Here is a 20,223-nt window from a genome sequence, read left to right on the forward strand (position 1 = left end):
TACACCCTGAAATGGGGAGTCCCTTGCACGTCACTGGGCTGCGAGTAAAAGCTGGGGTTTCCACAAGTAACTGGCCAAGCTCACTGATGCCCCAGAGTTTCAGTATCTACCCAGTGCAAAGTCTATCTAGTAAATTATCTAAATACACACAGGTTGTATATGGACCAGGTTATTGAGGGGGTCATTAAAGTCATGCAACTGATTCTTTTTTTTTTCCAATGTGGACCATTTTTAAAGTCTTTATTGAATTTGTTACAGTATTGTTTCTGTTTTATGGGGGTTTTTTGAGAGTTTTTTTCTTTTAGATGGCAAGGCATGTGGGCTCTTAGCTCTTCAACTGAGGATTGAACCCACAGCCCCTCCACTGGAAGGCGAAGTCTTGACCACTGGACCACCAGAGAAGTCCCATGCAACTGATTCTTAAATCCCTACGTTAAATCTTTTCTGGAAGAAGGAGAGGGACAGAGTCGATAATATAACTCATCACTATTCCCATCAAAGTAGTTTCTGTGAGTTGCTATATACTTAATTCGACAATCTTCAGAACATATTAAGGACAACCAAATTTATTTTTGTAGACCTTGTGGTGAGTGGTTTAGAAAATGCTCAATGAAGGTGGATTTGACTTTGAGGATTAGTTACAAATCAGCCGGACCTGTGTCTGATAAACATTGTTGGTGGTCAAGTTCACTAATGCTGGCTTTCATCAATGACAAGGCATTTGATTCAGTACAGGAAAGTGACTCCATCCTTCCCTGAAGAAGCTGTGGTCCAGTTTGATAGAAAGACATACAAAAGACAATTCCAATACAATTTCATCAACAATGAAAAAGAGGTATGAAGAGAGTGCTTTGGTACTGGAGTGATAGAAATGTTCTAAAACCAGATGATGGTGATGACAGTAAACTTGGTAAATTTAAACTTAAAACAGGTGAATTTTATGATATGTAAATTACACTTCAATAAGGTTTTGTTTTGTTTTGAAGAGGGTGCTATGGGAATACAGAGGTTCCCTCTAGTTCTAAGTGAAAACTATGGTCTTCACCACTCTTGCTGAGAGAATAAGGACTAGGGAAGGGAGGTCAGAGAAGTGGTGGATTGAGCTGTTCTTGCTGTGGTTCTTGGGTCTGGGACCTGCCTCTGTGTGAGGGGAAAATGATGGAATTGCATACTCAGTTCTCATTTTCCGTAAACTTCAACCTGAAAGGTGGCAAGGTTGCAGGCAGGGAGACCGGTTATGAGGATATTTTAATAAACTTGGAGATAAACCATGGAGGTTGAACCAGGGCAATGGCCACAGGATGAGAAGGGAGGCATACGTTCATGAGCTTTTAGGTAAACTCAGCAGGACTTGGTAACCGGCGGAGGGATGGGAGTGGATTGTGGGTGGTGACAGAGAGGAAGGAGTCGGGGAAGGTTTGGGCAACCATCTTCAGAGAGGGGGTACACAAGAGGATGATTGGGGATGGACCATGCTAAATTCACCATGGACACACTGAATTCGGTGTGCCTTTCCGACTCCTAGATGGAACCATCCAGCAAGCAGGTGTGTATGGGTTTCTGACACTTTGAGAAGACTCGGAACTACAGGTCATGAGTGTATGTTACTGCTGGTGTTTAGTCGCTAAGTCACGTCTGGCTCTTTTTGCAACCCCATGGACTGTAACCCTCCAGGCTCTTCTGTCCATGCGATTTCCCAGGCAAGAATGCTGGAGTGGGTTTCCATTTCCTTCAGGGGGATCTTCCAGGGACTGATCCCATGTCTCCTGCATTGGCAGTCAGGTTCTTTACCACTGAGCCACCTGGGAAGTCCCATCAGTGTATGAGTGGTAGTTTAAAACATAGGAAGGGATGAGATGGGCCACAGAAATTGGGAGTTAGGAGAAAACTGGGCTGATGGAAACCTAGGGGAATTAACATGTGATGCATTGAGAGAGGAATGTGAGTGAAACAGAAGGAAAACCAAGAGAACGTGATGTCAGGCAGCCAGAGAAGTAATGTTTCGAGAAAGAAAGAGTAATGGCCCCCAATGCAGATAAAGCTTCAGAAAACAAAGACTTAAAAATTATCCGCTATTTTCGCTACTGACCTTAGGAGACGGCCAGGCTAACAGGCCAGTAGGTAATGCGATGCGCCCGAGGGAGCAGGGAGTGGAGAGAAAAGTCTAGCTGACTGGGGACATACGGAAACTAGAAAGTGCCAGGGTTGTGGCTGGAAAAGGACACATGGTCCACAGACAGCTTTGTTCTTTTGTTTTCAGTGTGAGAGAGAGTTGAACATGTTTGTGGGCTGAGACAGTAAGAAGAGGAGCAATTCCAAGGATGCAGATGAGAGGTCCACGGATGGAGAGGGGCTGGGAACACAGGGGCGTGGACCAAGCTCTCAGGTCTGGCCCCAGCAGTGAGAGTGTCTTTCACCCCTCGAGACTTGAGGACTAGACGGGCATGCATCCTGGGATGGAAGGGGAAGAGCTGAGTGGCGTCCCACTTGTCGGCCTCAAGTTCTTTGGTTTCACGTGTGTGTAAAACAGGGAGAGATGGTCTTTGTTCAAAGTATAGGGATGGGAGGTTTGAAAAAATAAAGTTTAAACTGTGATAATGGAGGGAACTGATGGACAACGAAAATATTGGAGTTACCCTTCATCCCTCTTTATCCCTCTTTCCCTCCCTCTTTCTCCCCCTCTATCAGCAAGATGTCTGTGCGGCTTCTGTTGATATTTCCTGGGTCGGGCTGCTTCTCACCACCCCCACTGTCATCATGCTGGGCTCTCCTAAATTTTTATCAGTTTCCTTACAAGTTTCTCTGAAGCTTCTCTTGCCCTTTTCAGTCCTTTTCCCACACAGCAGCCACAGCGATCTTTTTTTTTTTTAATTCATTTATTTCTGGCTGCTCTGGGTCTTCATTGCTGCGCATGAGCTTTCTCTAGTTGCAGCGAGCGGGGAGCTACTCTCTAGTTGTGGTGTGCAGGCTTTTCGTTGTGGTGTATGCTTTTGTTGCGAAACACAGACTCTAGGCATGTGGGCTCAGTAGTTGTGGCTCACGGGCTCCAGAACTCAAGCTTGACAGTTGTGGTGCATGGGCTCAGTTACCCCAAAACATGCGGGATCCTCCCACACCAGGGTCAAACCGGTGTCTCCTGCGTTGCAAGGGAGATTCTTAGCTGCTGGACCACCAGGGAAGCCCCTTTTTAAAAAGGTAATCAGATCGTACCACTCTCCTGCTTTAAATTGCTCAATAATTCCCACCAGGATAAGAATAAACACCAAAGACCAAGCTTTGTCCTGAAAGACTCAACGTGATCTGGTCCTATCTACCTCTTCCACACCCTTCCTTAGTGTTTCCACTAAGCTGACCTTCTTTTGTTTGCCCCAAACAAGGCCTGCTGCAGGGCCTTTGCACCTGCTTCCTTGTTGCTCAGGATGCTCTGGTTGGCTCTTTCCCATCATTTTACCTTCAGGACCAAATGTTATTTCTTCAGAGAAGATGTCCTGCATGTGTAAAAGAGCATCACCCTACCCCTTGTACCTCTGTTTTATTGGCCTTGTTATATTTATCATATATTATATTGTCTTACATATTTACTTGTGTGTGTAGTTTGTTTCTCAGTCGTAGAATAAGAACTCGGGGAGAGAAGGGACTTTGTTCAGGACATTGTTGTTGTTTAGTCGCTCAGTCATGTCCAACTCTTTTCCGCCCCATGGACTGTAGCCAGCCACGTTCCTCTGTGCACAGGATTTCCCAGGCAAGAATACTGGAGTGGGTTACTATTTTCTTCTCCAGGGGGTCATCCCGACCCAGGGATCAAACCCAAGTCTCCTGCAATGGCAGGTGGACTTTTTACCACTTGAGCCACCAGGGAAGCCCTGTTCAGGACACAGTAGGCACTTAATAAATACTATTATTTATAAAGACAATGTTGAAAGTGTCCTTATTAATAAGGACAGTGTTGAAAGCCCAAATGAGATTAGAAAATAAAGCTGCAAGTGACTCCAAGCCGCGTGGTTGTGCAGTTTTCTTCAGAAGAGACCATCAAATAAAAAGATTGATTTTCTTATGTGTCTGTTCCAGAGACAATTTCAAGCAAGTATTTCCAAACTTGGGCTCTGTGGCAGAGGCATCTTTGTGGAAAGCAGAGGGCCTCCCAGTGTGACCAGTTCGGATGTTTACGTTCTTATTTATTTTATAGAAATCCCCTCAATTCTATAGCCTTGGAGGTGGATTGACAAGTGTAGGAGGCAATTGCTGACTTCATTTCCAGGCCCAGTGCTGAACTGTGTTACACAGGTGAAATCAGGTTACTGAGATCGGTCTGGTTTCCTTGGTGACATGGGAGGTTCGGTTATATTTGAAATTGCTAAGAAGGAGAAAAAGCTGATAATGACAGGTCTATGTTTTCCTTCGGGAAGGAGCATTTTTGGATCCTCAGCTGAAGCTAAGGATGTGCCTCCTTGATTGTTGAGGGGTGACCTCCGGCCAGCGGGCTGAGCGACACTTTCTAACTGCTCCCAGAATCCCACAAGCCAGTCTGGCAGGTTTGTCCCACGCCAGCTCTGGGTAATTACATCATGACTTCTCAGGCTCCCTGTCCGTTTTGTTTTTGCATGTAAACACTGTAACTAGGGTGACGAAGAGTTAGCTTGTTGTAGAATGTGTTAACCACCTTTCTTCTGGCAGCAGGACAACGGAAGGGTGTGTTGTTTGATAAATGCTAGGGTAACCCGGTTAACTCCTTGATGTCTTTTTTTCCTTGATTGCTGGTTTATCCAGTTTAAGCCCTGATGTCATTTGTTGATAAGGTTTGTGTGCCAAGCTCTGGGCTAAATACTTGAAAAACGTTATTTAATTTCCATGATCATATAATGGGATAATAGCGGCACTATTATCCCCATTATACAGATGAGGAAGCAGACTCTGAGAGGTTAAGTAGGTTTTCATTGGTCACACAGCTGTTAAGTGTGGGTTTTTGAGATTTTTTTTTTTTAACAGATTTTTTTTGTTGTTGCGGATCATTTTTAAAGTCTTTACTGAATTTGTTACCATATTGCTTCTGTTTTTTTAAAAATATATTTTTAATTAGAGGATAATTGCTTTACAATGTTGTGCTGGTTTCTGCTGTACAACCACCTGAATCAGCCATAAGTATACATATATCGTCCCCACCACCGCCCTCTTGAACCTCCCTCCTACCTCCCCATCCCCACTTCTCTAGGTTGTCCCAGAGCACCAGGTTGAGCTCCCTGTGATCTACAGGCAACTTCCCACCAGCTGTCTATTTCACACACGGTAATGTGCATGTTTCAATGCTACTCTCTCAATTCATCCCACCCTCTCCTTCCCCACACTGTCCACAAGTCTGTTCTCTATGTCTGCGTCTCATTGCTGCACTGCAAATAGGTTCATCAGTACCACTGTTCTAGATTCCACATATGTGCATTAATATACTGCTTCTGTTTTACTTTTTTTTTTTTTTTTTGGCTTTGAAGCATGTGGGATCTTAGTTCCCAGAGCAGGGATCAAACCTCCACCCCCTTCATTGGAAGGCGAAGTCTTAATCACTGGACTGCCAGGGAAGTCCCAAGTGTGGGGTTTGGATTTTGGAAACCTATTACTGCTTCTCATATACCAGTACTGTTTCCCTGATTCTCTCCTCATACTGTGGGTGGAAGAGAATTCTCATTTCCTGCTATTACCTGGTATTCTGAATCCCCCTTGTGCTGCATGTCCCGCAGATATTGAACATCACTGACGAACTTCTGCCTGTCCTTTGCTTCGTGTAACATGACTCTTAATCCCCGACCTGCGTATAGAAGATGAATAAAGGTGCTGTGATATAACCCTTTGTTGCTTTGCCATTTGGGGACTTCTCTTAGTATAATTGCTTTTATTCTCTTATTAATCTCATGTCCATTGTTGGAAGGGCACAGATGCTCCTTTCAGACTCAAAGGACTCTTTGTCTGGGTGTCGATGCCCTTACAGCCCTCTTGTTCCAGACATAAATAATGTAGCCACTTTCGTCAGCTGGCTTCAGCCAGCCCATCCCCGTTACTCAGAGGGAGTTAGACCGGCAGAAGCAGTTCGACCACACGACAAAAAAGAACCTAGCTCGATTAGCAATGACCGAAGCTCTGAGCCCTGTGGTCACATAAACTCATGGACTCTACAGTGATCACACCCCTATTCCAATTCAGGCACTCTGCTGGGCACAGGGGTCAGGTGGTCTGCAAGATGACATGGCCCTGGGCTCTGTGTTTCTCAATCTAGGGTGGAAGCCAGCACTGAATATGGTAGTCCCCCAACCCCTTCAGACTCCACATAGCTTTCTCACAAACTGCTCTTCCTCCCAAGTTTTCAGAAGGGAATGTTGGCATCGACCAGCTGGCTGCCTGAGCAAGTAACCTGGGTGGCTTCCTTCACCCTGCCCTCTCTTGGCCCATCCATATGAAAACCAAGTCCTGATGGTTTTCATCCCTGAGTATCCCTGGGATCCATCATGATTAGAGCATGGGCACTGGTGTGAGACTCTCTGGGTTCAAACCCCAAGTCTTGGAACACTGACAGTGGGCCCTGATGCTGATAAGTGCAATGGAGCAGAAACACGGGGGTCTCTGAGAAACTGTCATTGGGGGAGGGAGAGGCAAGGTTTTCCTTGGGGGAAGGACACTGGGTTTGCTAATGAGTGAGCTGGGCTGGAAATGGGACAGAAAGGATCTGGGACAGAAAGGAGAAAAAGTACAGAGGCTTCAGGGCAGGAAGGGGATGGGGCAGCTGGAACACGGGGAGGACAGGACAGCCACGGAAGGGCTGTGGGCCCAGCTCACGAGGGGCCTTGGAGGTTGGATTCAAAGAGTCGTATAAAGCCACTGGAAGGTTCCAATTGGGGGGGAGGACATGATTAGATCTGCATTTTTAAAGTTCCCTTCAGGGGATTCCCTGGTGGTCCAGGGGTTAGGACTCCATGTTCTCACTGCCAGGGGCCCGGGTTCAATCCCTGGTCGGGGAACTAAGATCCTACAAGCTGTAGCCAAAACCAAAACAAAGCAAAGGTCCCTCCAGCTGTAGGATAGAGATTGGATGGAGGGTGGGGGAGGAGGTAGAGGAAGAATGGAAGTGGACAGGCCACTGGGGACATGTTAGAGGAATCCAGATAAGATGGTGCCCAGACTTAGGTCACAACCGGAGGGAAAGAGGAAGAGGACGAGGAGCTCATAGCTACTGTTTATGGAGCCTCTGGAAGTGCTAAGTAGTGTTTGAAATATTTAAACATTCTAACTCATGCAATCTTCACGATTGTGGCAAGAATTACATCTCTTTGGCAGACGAGGAAACTGAGGCACAAAGGGATTAAGTAACTTGTCTAAGGTTACAGAACTGGTAAGCCCAAGGGTTGGGGTTTGAACCCAGGGAGTCTCATGCCAGTGCCCACGCTCTAATCATGATTGGTTCAAGGGACACTGAGGAGAGAAAAATCATCAGGTCTTGGTGATAATAAAAATGACACGATAATAAAAATGACATGATAATAAAAAAGATGGAGGTGTAAAGGCGGCTGCCCAGGTTACTGGCTCGGGCAGCCAGCTGGTCGATGCCAACATTCCCTTCAGAAAACTTGGAATGAGGAGCAGGTTTGTGAGAAAATAATGCGGATTTTGAAGGGGCTGGGGACAGCAAATGGAGATGTCAAGTAAGCAGTTAGATACACAGCTCTGGAGCTGATTAGAGAAGTGAAGACCGGGGCACTGCTGGCATTTTGGTAACAGCTGAAGTGGAAGGGAGGATGGGTATTGAAAAGAGAAGGATCACCCAGGACAAAATTCTGAGGACCACTGGATTTTAAGAACAGGAAAGGTAGCAGGAGAGAAACTGGAAAGAAGCCAGAGAGGCAGAAGGAAAACCGAGAATCAGGTGAGCGCAGTTTCATAGATGCTGAGAAGTGCCTGTTTCAAGGAGGAGATTATTAATAACCTCTGTGAGAGCATTTTAGTGGAGTGACAGGGCTGAAGACAGATTGCACTGAGTCGTGTAAATGTGAGGTAAGAAAGTGCAGACGATGCGTTCAAGAAGTTTGACTCTGACTGGTGTGGTCTAAATTTATGACATTGTATTAGTTAATGGCATAGTTCATAGTGAGTCTACTGGCTTTCATTTATAAGGTCATCAGGGGTCCCACACTATTTCTGCTTATTGACCAGTGAAGCTCTTTCACTTATTTTTACTTTTTTTTTTTTTTTTTTTTTTACTGAGATATAATTGACATATGGGCTTCCTTGGTGGCTCAGTGGTAAGGAACCTGCTTGCCAATGCAAGAGGCACAGGTTTGATCCCTGGGTTGGCAAGATCCCCTGGAGAAGGAAATGGCGATCCACTCCAGTATTCCTGCCTGGGAAATCCCATGGACAGAGAAGCCTGACATAACTTAGCAACTAAGCAACTACATAATTGACATATAACATCATATTAGTTTCAGGAGTACATTGGTATTTGTAGGTATTGCAAAAGGAACACCACCATGAGTCTAGTTAGTATCTGTCAGCCCATATCATTACAATTATTTTTGTTCTTGTGATGAGAACTTCTAAGATCTACTCTTTAGCAATGTTCACATACACTGTTATTAACTATAGTTACTATGTTGTACATTGCATCCTTAGTAATTATTTATTTAATAACAGGAAGTATGTACTCTTTAGCTGCCTTCACCATTTCACTCTCTTCCTACTCCATGCCTCTGGCAACCACCAATCTGTTCTGTATGCCCTCTGTATCCACGAGTTTAGTGGTTTCATTTTTTAGATTCCACATATGAGAGAGATCATGGTATTTTGTCTCTCTCTGACTTATTTCACTTAGCCCTCAAGGTCAATCATGTAGTCACAAATGCCAAGATTTCCTCCATTATATGTGTGTGTGTGTCCATGCGTGTGTGCATGCTCAGTCATGTCCAATTCTTTGTGACCCCATGGACAAGCCCTGCCAGGCCCCTCTGTCCATGGAATTTTCCAGACAAGAATTCCGGAGTGGATTGCCATTTCCTTCTCCAGGGGATCGTTATAGATACACCACGTTTTCTTTATCCATTCATCCATTGATAAGACATTTCAGTTGCTTCCATGTCTAGGTTATTGTAAATAATGCTGCAATGAACATAGGGGCACATATAGTAATATCTTTTTGAGTTAGTGTTTTCCTTTGGATTAAATACCCAGGAGTGAAATTGCTGTGTCAAATGTAGTTCTATTTTTAATTTTTTGGAGGAACCTCCATACTGTTTTCCATAATGGCTGTAACAATTTACATTCCCACGAACAGTGCACATGGGTTTCTTTTTCTCCTCATCCTTGCCAACACTTGTCATCAACACTTGTTTCTTATCTTTTTGATAGAAGCCATTCAAACACATGTGAAGTGATACCTCATTGTGGTTTTGATTTGCATTTCCCTGATGATTAGTGATGTTGAATACCTTTTCATGTACCTGTTGGCCACCTGTATGTCTTCTTTAGGAAAAAGTCCATTCAGATCGGCTCATTTAAAAAATCAGGTTGTTTGTTTATCTGCTATTGAGTTGTATGAGTTCTTTATATATTTTGTATATTAACCCCTTATTAGATATATGATTTGCAAATATTTTCTCCCATTCTGTGGGTCTGCTTTGTCATTTTGTTGATGGTTTTCTTTGCTGTGCAGAAGCCTTTTAGCTTGTTGGAGGCCCACTTGTTGATTTTTGCTTTTGTTGCCACATTTAAAAAATCTATTGTGAGGACCAATATTGAAGAATTTACTATCTTACTTCTTTTAGGAGTTTTATGATTTGGGGTCTTACGTTCAAGTTTTTAATCCATTTTGAGTTGATTTTTGTGTATGGTGTAAGACAGTGGTCCAGCTTCATTCTTTTGCATGTGACTGTCCAGTTTTCCCAACATTGTTTATTGAAGAGGCTATCTTTTCCCCACTGTATATTCTTGGTTCCTTTGTCATAAATTGATTGACCACATATGCATGGGTTTATTTCAGATTCTCTATTCTGTTCCATTCATCTATATGTCTATTTTTCTTCCAATATCATACTGTTTTGATTACTGTGGCACTGTAATATAGTTTGAAATCAAGAGGAGTGATGCCTCCAGCTTGGTTCTTCTTTCCTATATGTGTTTTTTTAATGACAGCCATGTGACAGATGCTGCTGTAGGCTCTGGGGAAACAGCAAGATAAGGCAGACAACATTCTTGACCTCAAGTGTCTATGGCTTTCCTTCCTTGTTTGGTTTGTTTTTCCAGTTGTGCAGATATTGGCAGAATCAGGTTGCCTCTGACTCATGGTGACCCAGTGTCTGGTCTGGTCTCTATGAAATTTTGCAAGATTTATCACTGAGCCCCAAACAATATCATCTAGGAACTAGTGCTGGTCCCTTGGGGCATATTTTCTATCGTTTATAGAAAGTTGATCTTTGTGAGTCAGAATCTAAAACTACAATCTGATAGGTAGTTCCACAGATGACACATAAAGCCTAAATTTTGTCTCTGAGCATTTTGATAGTCATTTATGGAAGTCTAATTTAAGAGACCACTTTTAACTTTTCGTATGAATTTGTACCTGCATAGAATAAACTTATGTTCCCACGCTTTTCAGAAAACAGTGGTGTTAAAACTGGCAGAAAGATGAATCCCTGCTGCCACTGATGGGAAGAAAAGCCTGTCTGAATATTAATCAGGCAGAGAACATAAGGATTCACAATGAAAATATGTTAATGGTCACTAAAAGAGTGCATCCCAGAATCCACTGGGATGATACATTTTGGTTACAAAATTAACCTGGAAAAGCCAGCTAATCTCTCCTGGCTTTAATGCCATGTTATTTTAAGGAGGCTTCTCAGTCAAGAGATATGAAATATTTTATCTAAAGAGGTGGGAAATAGCATTATCTGAATTACTCCATGCTAGGTTACCTCTGACTTCACAATCACCTACCAAATAATGGACTTTAAAATTGCCTACAAGTCTCTTTGTCCTCCCATAAACTCTCTATGACTAGACTCTACTATAAAATCAATATTTAGAAGCATCATGGTGCCACATTTAATCTCTTACCTAAATACAGCAATACTTCGTGAGATTAAACAAATACTCCAGGCCCCAAAGAAATGGATTATTAGAGATAGATCAAGGAGATGATGGGTAGGTCACCACAGTTTAGGTGAACATCCTCCACATTTCTGAAGTGGCACTTGAACTTCATACTGGACTTCGGGTTTGAAAAACTGACCAGGAGGAACCAGAAACGGAAATCACTATATGGAAATAAATCCACATGAGATCATGCTTCATGTGTGGATCTCAGCTTTGTGGGCCTACTCAACCAGATGGCCATTTGAAGCCTCATTTTTTTTTCTTAGCAAACACAGGCAGGTGGAGGGGAGGAGAGTGATGATAAGATGTGGGCAGGGTGCCTGTTTCTAAAACAGGATTCTGTATTCTCTGCTGCTTCTCACCTTTGAACTGCTTCTCAATTCAATATCCACTCATGGTTATGCACACTTCTGTTTTAAGTCTCCGGTGATAATGTGCCAGTTTGGGGCTTTAGAAATCCACAGGAGAAGCCATATTAAGTCAGGAGAGGGAGCAGGAAATGAGAGGAGGAGGCATGTGGGAGAGGAAGTCCTGCTTGGCTGAAAGCAAGAGTGAACAATTCTTCTTGGCCTCAAAATTCTACACGTCTGTGAAATTTCAGGGAGAAATATTCTAAGAACTTTGTGACATATGCCTTCCTCTCTAGTGTCAACTTCCAGTGAATTCAGACTTAATTTCCCTGACTAAGGAGAAACAAAGTCTGACTGCAGAATATATTTCTTCCAGGGCTCTAAAAAAAAATCACATGTGCTGTCTTTCTGTTCTGTGGTCACATTTCACAAAAAGGAATTGATGGGAAGGGAGTTCTTTTTATTGTTAATAATAATCAAGCCATTTCACTGTTTTCTTACGATGTTCTCATGTTATAAGTGTCACCAAAATGAATATGTTATTGGTTCACTCACAAAGAAAAATGTCAGTGTAAGCCCCTCTTTCAACTCAAGGTTCCTCTGAACCAAAACCTAAATGGCTATATTTATATTTATACTTGACCATCAGGTATACAGGCTTCCCTGGTGGCTCAGATGGTAAAGAATCTGCCTGGAATGCGGGAGACCTGGGTTCAATCACTGGGATGGGAAGGTGCCCTGGGGGAGAGCATGGCAACCCACTCCAGTATTCTTGCCTGGAGAATCCCCATGGACAGAGGAGCCTGGTGGGCTACAGTCTATGGGGTCGCAAAGAGTTGGACAGGACTGAGCGACTAAGAACAGCACATCAGGTTTATAAATCCCCCGCCTTTCCATAACTCAGTGCTGGGAAGAAGGATTGCAGAGGTCTGATTCATCTTCTTTACACAATTAATTTGTAATAACAAAGATTACAAAATTTGTTAAAATTTAACTTTCAAAAATCTTAAAACTTCAAAAAATCTGTAAAAAAAACTTAATAAAATCTTAACCTTACGAAAATATTTTAAGTATAGGTGACAAATATGAGTGATTTAGGCTCACTCTTCCTAACACTCCACTACTGCGAGAATAATACTATGACCGAAGAAAAAGACAGGGAATTGAGAGGGGCGAGGGTAAATGGTTCGACCCTTCCATCCAATTTGCCTAGGAGATCAGGGGCAGGGTTGGGGTGCAGTACTATAAATGGCTTATGAGAAAAGTTCTTTGGGGTTGACTTCCCTTTATTGTGAAACCGTGAAAGGGCCGGACGGTCATACACCGACCGTCAAGCCCAGAAAAGAGAGACTCAACGTGTAATTGGGAAACTCGGGCTGGGCGGGGATGTCACACGCTGGACCAGCAATTCAATGCTCTCAACAATACCAATAATTTCGCACTGAGGAGCCGGAAGGGCCGTGAGCCGTATACCTCTCTTGGCGTCTGTGGGGAAGTTATGTGGAAGCGAGGGAGCCTGCCAGAGTGCAAATACATGACCCCCAAACCGTGTCTGAGGCAGAAAAATGCGGGGGGTGTGGCCAGCTGGGAGGGAGTGACCAAATCCTCAGGATTTAGGCTGGATTCCGTACCCGCCTCCCCCCAATCCCGTCCGAGAATCGGAGTCGTCTCAAGGAGAAGTGGTCTCCCATCTCTTTCCCCCACTTCCTCGGAGGACCAGGGGCCGCGCGGTCGCGGGGGCGGCTGAGCCGGGCCGGGCCGGCCGTTACCTTGCTGGTCAGTCCTCTCCCCCTGCAGGGGGCTAAAGGGGCCGAGGGGCGGGGCAGGCGGGCCGGTCCAGGGCGGAGGAGCCGCCCATCAATCGCGCGGGGCCGTCCCGGGGCTTCTCTTCCTCCTCGCTCTTCTCCCCTCCCTCTACCGGCCCCTCTTCCTCCTTCTCCCGGGAGGCTGCTTTTAGCGGCGGCGGCCCGGCTTGCTAGGGGTGGAGGCGGTGGGGGCGGCTGCCTAGCGTCCTCCCGTTTCCTTGGCAACCCGGCCCCCTCCCTCCTCTCGCGGCCGTGGGGGCAGGGAGGGGCTGCGGCCGAGGAGGTCCTGAACCCGGACTTGGGCGCCCGGCCTGTTGCCGTGGGAACTAGTCGGGATGCTATCCGGAAGGCCACGCGGCGATGGCAACAAGCGAAGAAGAGATGCTGAAGAAGGAGTTGGATTGGCTTTGTCTTGATGTCCAAAGCCCAGACCTAGACATTGAGGCCTTCGCTCCTGCCCGGATTAGTGCTGAAGAATGAGATTAGAAAACCAGAGGGGAAAGTGTTTTTAATCAAATAAAATAATATTGAAGGCAACACAATGGTAGAGGGAAAGACAGCGCAGCCCTGCAGTCTGAGCTGTGCAGGGGATCTCTGAAATGTCTGAGCCAACATAAAAAGGAAGAAATAAATGATTAAGGGAGTCACCCCATCAGTGGTGGATAGGAGACAGGAATCCAGTTTTCTGTTGGTTATCAGTAATCTTGGCTGCTTTTCCCAAGGTAGGAGGCTCTTAGAGGTTTAGACTAGTGCCCACAGATTTGCAAAGAAGGCACCAGAGCCTGTGCTAGATACACCCTCTGCCAGGTTTATTTCTGTCTGTGGTTTTCATAGGCAAAGATGACTCTCTTCCATTTATTGTGCATATTTAGACACTTGATAACTTGCCAACTAATGTCAAGTTCTGGCATTTTTGATTGGGTAGAGAATAGGGAAAAGGGAGTATAGAAATACTTGGACCTTTCATCAGTGCTCAGAATCCTCAGGCGTCTGTCGTTTGGGTGTCTTCTCAGTAATCCCCCAAATCCAGTTGACCTCCATGTCTCCTGCAGCATCACATACCCTTCTTTCTATTCTCATCACCACCACCCTAGTTTTGGGCCCTGTGACCTTTTAACTAATCTTCCCAGGTGGCTCAGTGGTAAAGCATCCACCTGTCAATGCAGGAGGTGCAGGAGATGTGGATTCAATCCCTGGGTCAGGAAGATCCCCTGGAGAAGGGAATGGTAACCCATTCCAGTATTCTTGCCTGAAAAATCCCATGGATAGAGGAGCCTGGAGGGCTACAGTTCATGTGGTAGTAAAGAGTCGGACACGACTAAGCACCTTAGCACGCACACACAACCTTTTAACTGGAGTATTAGATGGGCCTCCTAACCACACCCTACACCCCTGTCTTCCACACCCTATGCCCACCATTTCCACTGTTCTAAAACCAGCGCAGATCCAGTGTCATTGAGCCACACATTAAGAAGCTCTCAAAACTCCTTACTCCCTGGGGAATGAAATCTCTTCCCCAGGGCTAACCTCCTTGCTTTTCCTCATTCAGCACTTCTTCAATCATATTTCAGCCAGATGCAGCTGTGTGTTACACACTGAACATTACACCCTGCCTTCATACCAACTCCTAAGGCACATCCTGAGCCTGGCAGAGCCCAGATCAAATGTATTGAGTTGGCCAAAAAATATGTTTGGGTTTTCTATACTCTTATGAAAAATTTGAATGAAATATTTGGCCAACCCAATACTTATGTGAAGTCTTTATTTTGGGCACTTTATCATCCAACCTTCATTGGTCCTTCAGCAATCCCTAATACCTGTCTGTCTCCAGTGGCATTGTTGTTGTTCAGTTGCTCAGTTGTGTCCAACTCTTTGGGACCCCATGGACTGCAGCACACCAGGCTTTCCTGTCCTTCACCATCTCCCAGAGCTTGCTCAAACTCATGTCCATTGAGTTGGTGATGCCATCTCATCCTCTGTCATCCCCTTCTCCTCCTGCCTTCAATCTTTCCCAACGTCAGAGTCTTTTTCAGTGAGTCGGCTCTTCCTGTCAGGTGGCCAAAGTACCGGAGCTTCAGCTTCAGCATCAGTCTTTCCAATGAATATTCAGAGTTGATTCCTTTAGTGTTGACTGGTTTGATCTTGCTGTCCAAGGGACTCTCAAGAGTCTTCTTCAACACCACAGTTCAAAAGCATCAATTTTTCTGCGCTCGGCCTCCTTTATGGTCCAACTCTCACATATACACATGACTAGCTGGAGAAACCATAACTCATAGCCTTGACTATACAGACCTCTGTCAGCAAGGTAATGTCTCTGCTTTTTAATATGCTGTCTAGGTCGGTCATAGCTTTTCTTCCAAGGAGCAAGCATCTTTAAATTTCATGGCTGCAGTCACCATCTGCAGTAATTTTGGAGCCCAAGAAATTAAAGTTTGTCACTGTTTCCCCATCTATTTGCCATGAAGTGATGGGACCAGATGCCATGATCTTAGTGTTCTGAATGTTAAGTTTTAAGCCAGATTTTTCACTCTCCTCTTTCACCTTCATTAAGAGGCTCATTAGTTCCTCTTCTCTTTCTTTTTATTTATTTATTTTTAAGATTTATTTATTTTTTTATTGAAGGATAATTGCTTTACAGAATTTTGCTCTTTTCTCTCAAACCTCAATATGAATCAGCCAGATATATATCCCCTCCCTTTTTAAACCTCCTTCCCAATCCCACTCCTCTAGGTTGATACAGAGCCCCTGTTTGAGTTTCCTGAGCCATACAGAAAATTCCTGTTGGCTATTTTACATATGGTAATGTAAGTTTCCATGTTACTCTGTCCATACATCTCACTCTCTCCTCCCCTCTCCCCATGTCCATAAGTCTATTCTCTATGTCTGTTTCTCCATTGTTGCCCTGTAAATAAATTCTTCAGTATGATTTTTCTAGATTCCATATATATGTGTTAGAATATGATATCTATCTTTCTCTTTCTGACTTACTTCACTCTATAATAGGTTCTAGGTTCATCCACCTCATTAGAACTGACTCAAATGTGTTTCTTTTTATGGCTGAGTAATATTCCCTTGTGTATATGTACCACAACTTCTTTATCCATTCATCTGTCGATGGACATCAGGTTGTTTCCATGTTCTAGCTATTGTAAATAGTGCTGCAATGAACAATGGGATACATGTGTCTCTTTCAATTTTGGTTTCCTTAGGGTATGTGCCTAGGAGTGGGATTGCTGGGTCATATGGTGGTTTTATTCCTAGTTTTTTAAGGAATCTCCATACCATCTTCCATAGTGGCTGTATCAATTTACATTCCCACTCCTCTTCTCTTTCTGCCATAAAGATGGTGTCATCTGCATATCTGAATTTATTGATATTTCTCCCAGCAGTCTTGATTCCAGCTTGTGCTTCATTCAGCCTGGTATTTTGCATGATGTACTCTGCATATAAGTTGTAGGGTGTAATGTAAATAAATAGGGTGACAATATAGAGCCTTGATGTACTCCTTTCCCAATTTGGAACAAGTCCATTGTTCCATGTTCGGTTCTAATTTTACTTCTTGACCTGCATACAGGTTTCTCAGGAAGCAGGTAAGGTAGTCTGGTATTCCCATCTCTTGAAGAATTTTCCATAGTTTGTTGTGATCCACACAGTCAAAGTCTTTAGTGTAGTCAATGAAGCAGAAGTAGATGTTTTTCTGGAATTTCATAGCCCAACCCATATTCTGTCCTTGTTGTCAGCTAGCTATCAAGTAATCCTTATTGAAGTATTAACTGATAATTGAAGCATTAACTGAGAAGTACTAACCTATAACCTCTCCCCACAGTTTGTGCTTTTTGAAAGGAGGTGCTTAAAGATGCAAAAGCTTTAAGACACACTGGATTGAAACTGTAATAGTGAAATGATGGGTAGCGAGTTTGTTCTGTTGGAGCTAGGACATCCCCCTCAAATAAAAATGATTATAATGATTAACAATGGAGGAAGTTGAAATCCAGATGAGATAGTCAAAGAGAAGTGACTTGCCTTAGGACACATGGCAAGTGGCTCAAAAGCAGGGCTTCCCATTCCTGATTCCCTGATAATACCTACTAGTAAGAAAAGCACCTTGGTACATATTGGACCCACATTTTTCTTCCAGTTCAACATCTATATGAAACAATAGTTTCTACCTCAAAAGATTTCTATGGGAATTTGAGAGTCAGGACAAGTGAAACACTTAACATCTAACTTTATATACAGTAAGTGCTCAATTGGGCTTCCACAATGGCTCAGGAGGTAAAGAATCTGCCCGCAATGCAGGAGACACAGAAGACATGGGTTCGATCTCTGGATTGGGAAGATCCCTTAGAGGAGGAAATGGCAACCCACTCCAGTATTCTTGCCTGGGAAATCCCATGGACAGAGGAGCCTCGAGGGCTATAGTCCATGGGGTCGCAAAGAGTTGGGTATGACTGAGCACTAGCATGCACTTAAGCACTCAATAATCAGTAGCTTTACTTTTTGAGGCCTATTTTATTTAATGTATATGCATGGCAACCATACATTTTTGAAGATTTCTAAATAACAAGGTTTGGAGATGTCACTTCATGTCTCAGTTTTAAACTCTTCTACATTTCAAGTGTTTCTGAAAATTAAGTTCTATGAAAAGAATCATGGTGCCTTTGAAAGAGGGCAAGAGTTCCAGAGGTCAACTTGCAAAAAACTTTTATCAAGCAACTCCTGTTACAGTATTTAATGAGTAAACTTGAGCTTTGTTGTTGTTGTTCAGTCACTAAGTTATGTCCAACTCTCTGCAACCCCATGAACTGCATCATGCCATGCTTCCCTGACCTTCACTATCTCCTGGAGTTTGCTCATGTAAATTACCAATAAGACTAGTTCTAGCCTTAAAGAGAAAAATGCAAAGAAAGTGAAATGTTAAAGTGAGAAAGAAACACAATTCCTGGTTGGAGAAAGGATCCTACTCTTCATTGCTCTTTGCATGGTGTCCCTGATGGATGATAAACAAATGAAGGGAAAAAACCAACTTAAGTAGATAGTAGGTTCTAATGACTGAGATATTTGGTGTTTGCAAATAAGCATCAAGAAGTTCTTTAGATTAATTTAAGGGTTCTGCAAAGGGCAACTTCAAGTATAAAATTTCAGAAGTAGACTGTGTATTAGGTTTTAGAAATCCCATGTTTTGAGGGAAATATTGAACTCAGCGCAAAGAGTAAGCTGTCTAGGGGTGTAGCCTGCTTTCTAAGCCCCCCAAGGGTTAGGCACCTCATGGAGACCTGGCCCAGCTACTTACTTGATCTGGAACAACCCATGCTCTCTTTGTTCACCTAGTATTTCCTCTTCCTAAGAGCGAGTCTAACTAGGTCACTTTGTCACTGTCTAGTCAGGAGCTCCCCTGATGGACATAGTGCTACATGCCAAGTAGCCCTACAAGGAGATGGGCTCCCTCAAAAACAAGATGGTCATTTTTTACCTTGGTTCTCACTGTGACTCATGGGTTCTGTTTTTCATTGGCTGAGGCCACCCAGGTGATGTTGCCTTCATTCAATGCATAGAAGGGTGTTTACAGATAGAATCTATAGGAGGGACTTCTCTGAGAAGGGGACTGTGGGCACAGTAGTCTTTTAAAGCTTCATGGGTTCTCCTCCAGCACCCCTTTGGGCAGGGGATTCATCTGATTAATTAAAAAATGTTTGTTGTTGCTCTTCAGTCCCTAAGTCATATCCAACTCTTTTCAACCCCATGGACCGCAGCATGCCAGGCTTCCATGCCCTTCACCATCTCCCAGAGTTTGCTTGGACTCATGCCCATTGAGTCAGTGATGCCATCCAACCATCTCATCCTCTGTCGTCCCCTTCTCCCACCTTCAATCTTTCCCAGCATCAGGGTCTTTTCCAATGAGTCAGCTCTTTGCATTGGGTGGCCAAAGTACTGGAGCTTCAGCTTCAGCATCAGTCCTTCCAATGAATATTTAGGGTTGATTTCTTTTAGGTTTGACTGGTTTGATCTCCTTGCTGTCCAAGGGACTCTCAAGAGTCTTCTCCAGCACCACAATTCAAAAGAATCAATTCTTTGGCGCTAAGTATAATTTACAGTGTTGTGTTAATTTCAAGTGCACAGCAAAGTGCTTCAGTTATACATATATATTTTTTTCAGATTCTTTTCCATTATAGGTTATTATAAGTTATGGATATAGTTCCCTGTGCTATACAGTAGATCTTTGTTGTTTATCTATTTTACATATAGTAGTGTATAGATGTTAATTCCAAACTTATAATTTATCTCTACCCTTCTCCCCATTACCCCCTTGGTAGCCATAAGTTTGTTTCATCTGATTAATTTTTAAAACTGGCTAGTGGATTATTGAATATGCCATGGAGTATTGTGACTTTCTGCATTCATCGCATAGAGATATTTGGCCAGACTGTGGATATGGAATGTTACCATCTCTTGATGTCACTCATTAAAAGCAGTCCTTTTTCAATGTCATTAAGATGGCTAGAGAAATTGGTAGGTTGTTTTGAGGTGTATCCTCTGGCCTATGTATACATTTTAAAAATTTTACTTATTATTTATTTATCGGCTGTGCTGGGTCTTAGTTGTGGCATGCAGTTTCTTTAGTTGTGGTGGGATCTAGTTCCCCAATCAGGGATTGAACTCAGGCCCCTGCACTGGGAACACAAGAGTCTTAGCTACTGGACCATCAGGGAAGACCTGGGGCTAGGTATACATTTTGGTGGAAGTCACTGAAGATCCAGGATTGAGTTCCTTGGGTTCGTAAGATCAGAAATGTCATTTTAGTTAATTCAGGGCTGATCTTTATAGGAACTGTGCTGTGTACTATGCTTAGTTGCTCAGTTGTGTCCGACTCTTTGCAACACCGTGGACTGTAGCCCATGAGGCTCCTCTGTCCTTTGGGATTCTCCAGGCAAGAATACTGGAGT

The 20,223-nt window shown here is 43.7% G+C and overlaps 1 protein-coding gene and 1 long non-coding RNA gene across 30 annotated transcripts in view; one reads left to right on the forward strand and one right to left on the reverse strand.

The window, feature by feature from the left end:
• Positions 1-13,491, reverse strand: part of MARCHF10 (membrane associated ring-CH-type finger 10) — a 99,188-nt gene extending 85,697 nt beyond the window's left edge. For 11 of the 29 annotated variants that reach the window (XM_081576567.1, XM_081576565.1, XM_081576573.1 and 8 more), the window contains exons 1-2: positions 13,244-13,491; positions 5,691-5,797 (exon numbers count right to left, since the gene is read on the reverse strand). In XM_081576567.1, the coding sequence (XP_081432693.1) occupies positions 5,691-5,780 (90 nt within the window). In that variant the 5' untranslated portion in view covers positions 5,781-5,797; positions 13,244-13,491. Of the gene's footprint in view, positions 1-5,690; positions 5,798-11,486; positions 11,698-13,243 lie in introns of those variants that run through there. The other 18 variants (XM_081576568.1, XM_081576566.1, XM_081576575.1 and 15 more) reach the window with 2 other exon arrangements.
• The window catches only part of LOC145541102 (uncharacterized), a 103,465-nt gene that overhangs the window by 18,233 nt on the left and 65,009 nt on the right, over positions 1-20,223 (forward strand). The gene's annotated exons all lie outside the window — the stretch shown is intronic.

Source organism: Giraffa tippelskirchi, chromosome 3, assembly GCF_054371585.1.
Source record: "Giraffa tippelskirchi isolate mGirTip1 chromosome 3, T2T-mGirTip1v1.2.pri, whole genome shotgun sequence".
Lineage (NCBI taxonomy): Eukaryota > Metazoa > Chordata > Mammalia > Artiodactyla > Giraffidae > Giraffa > Giraffa tippelskirchi.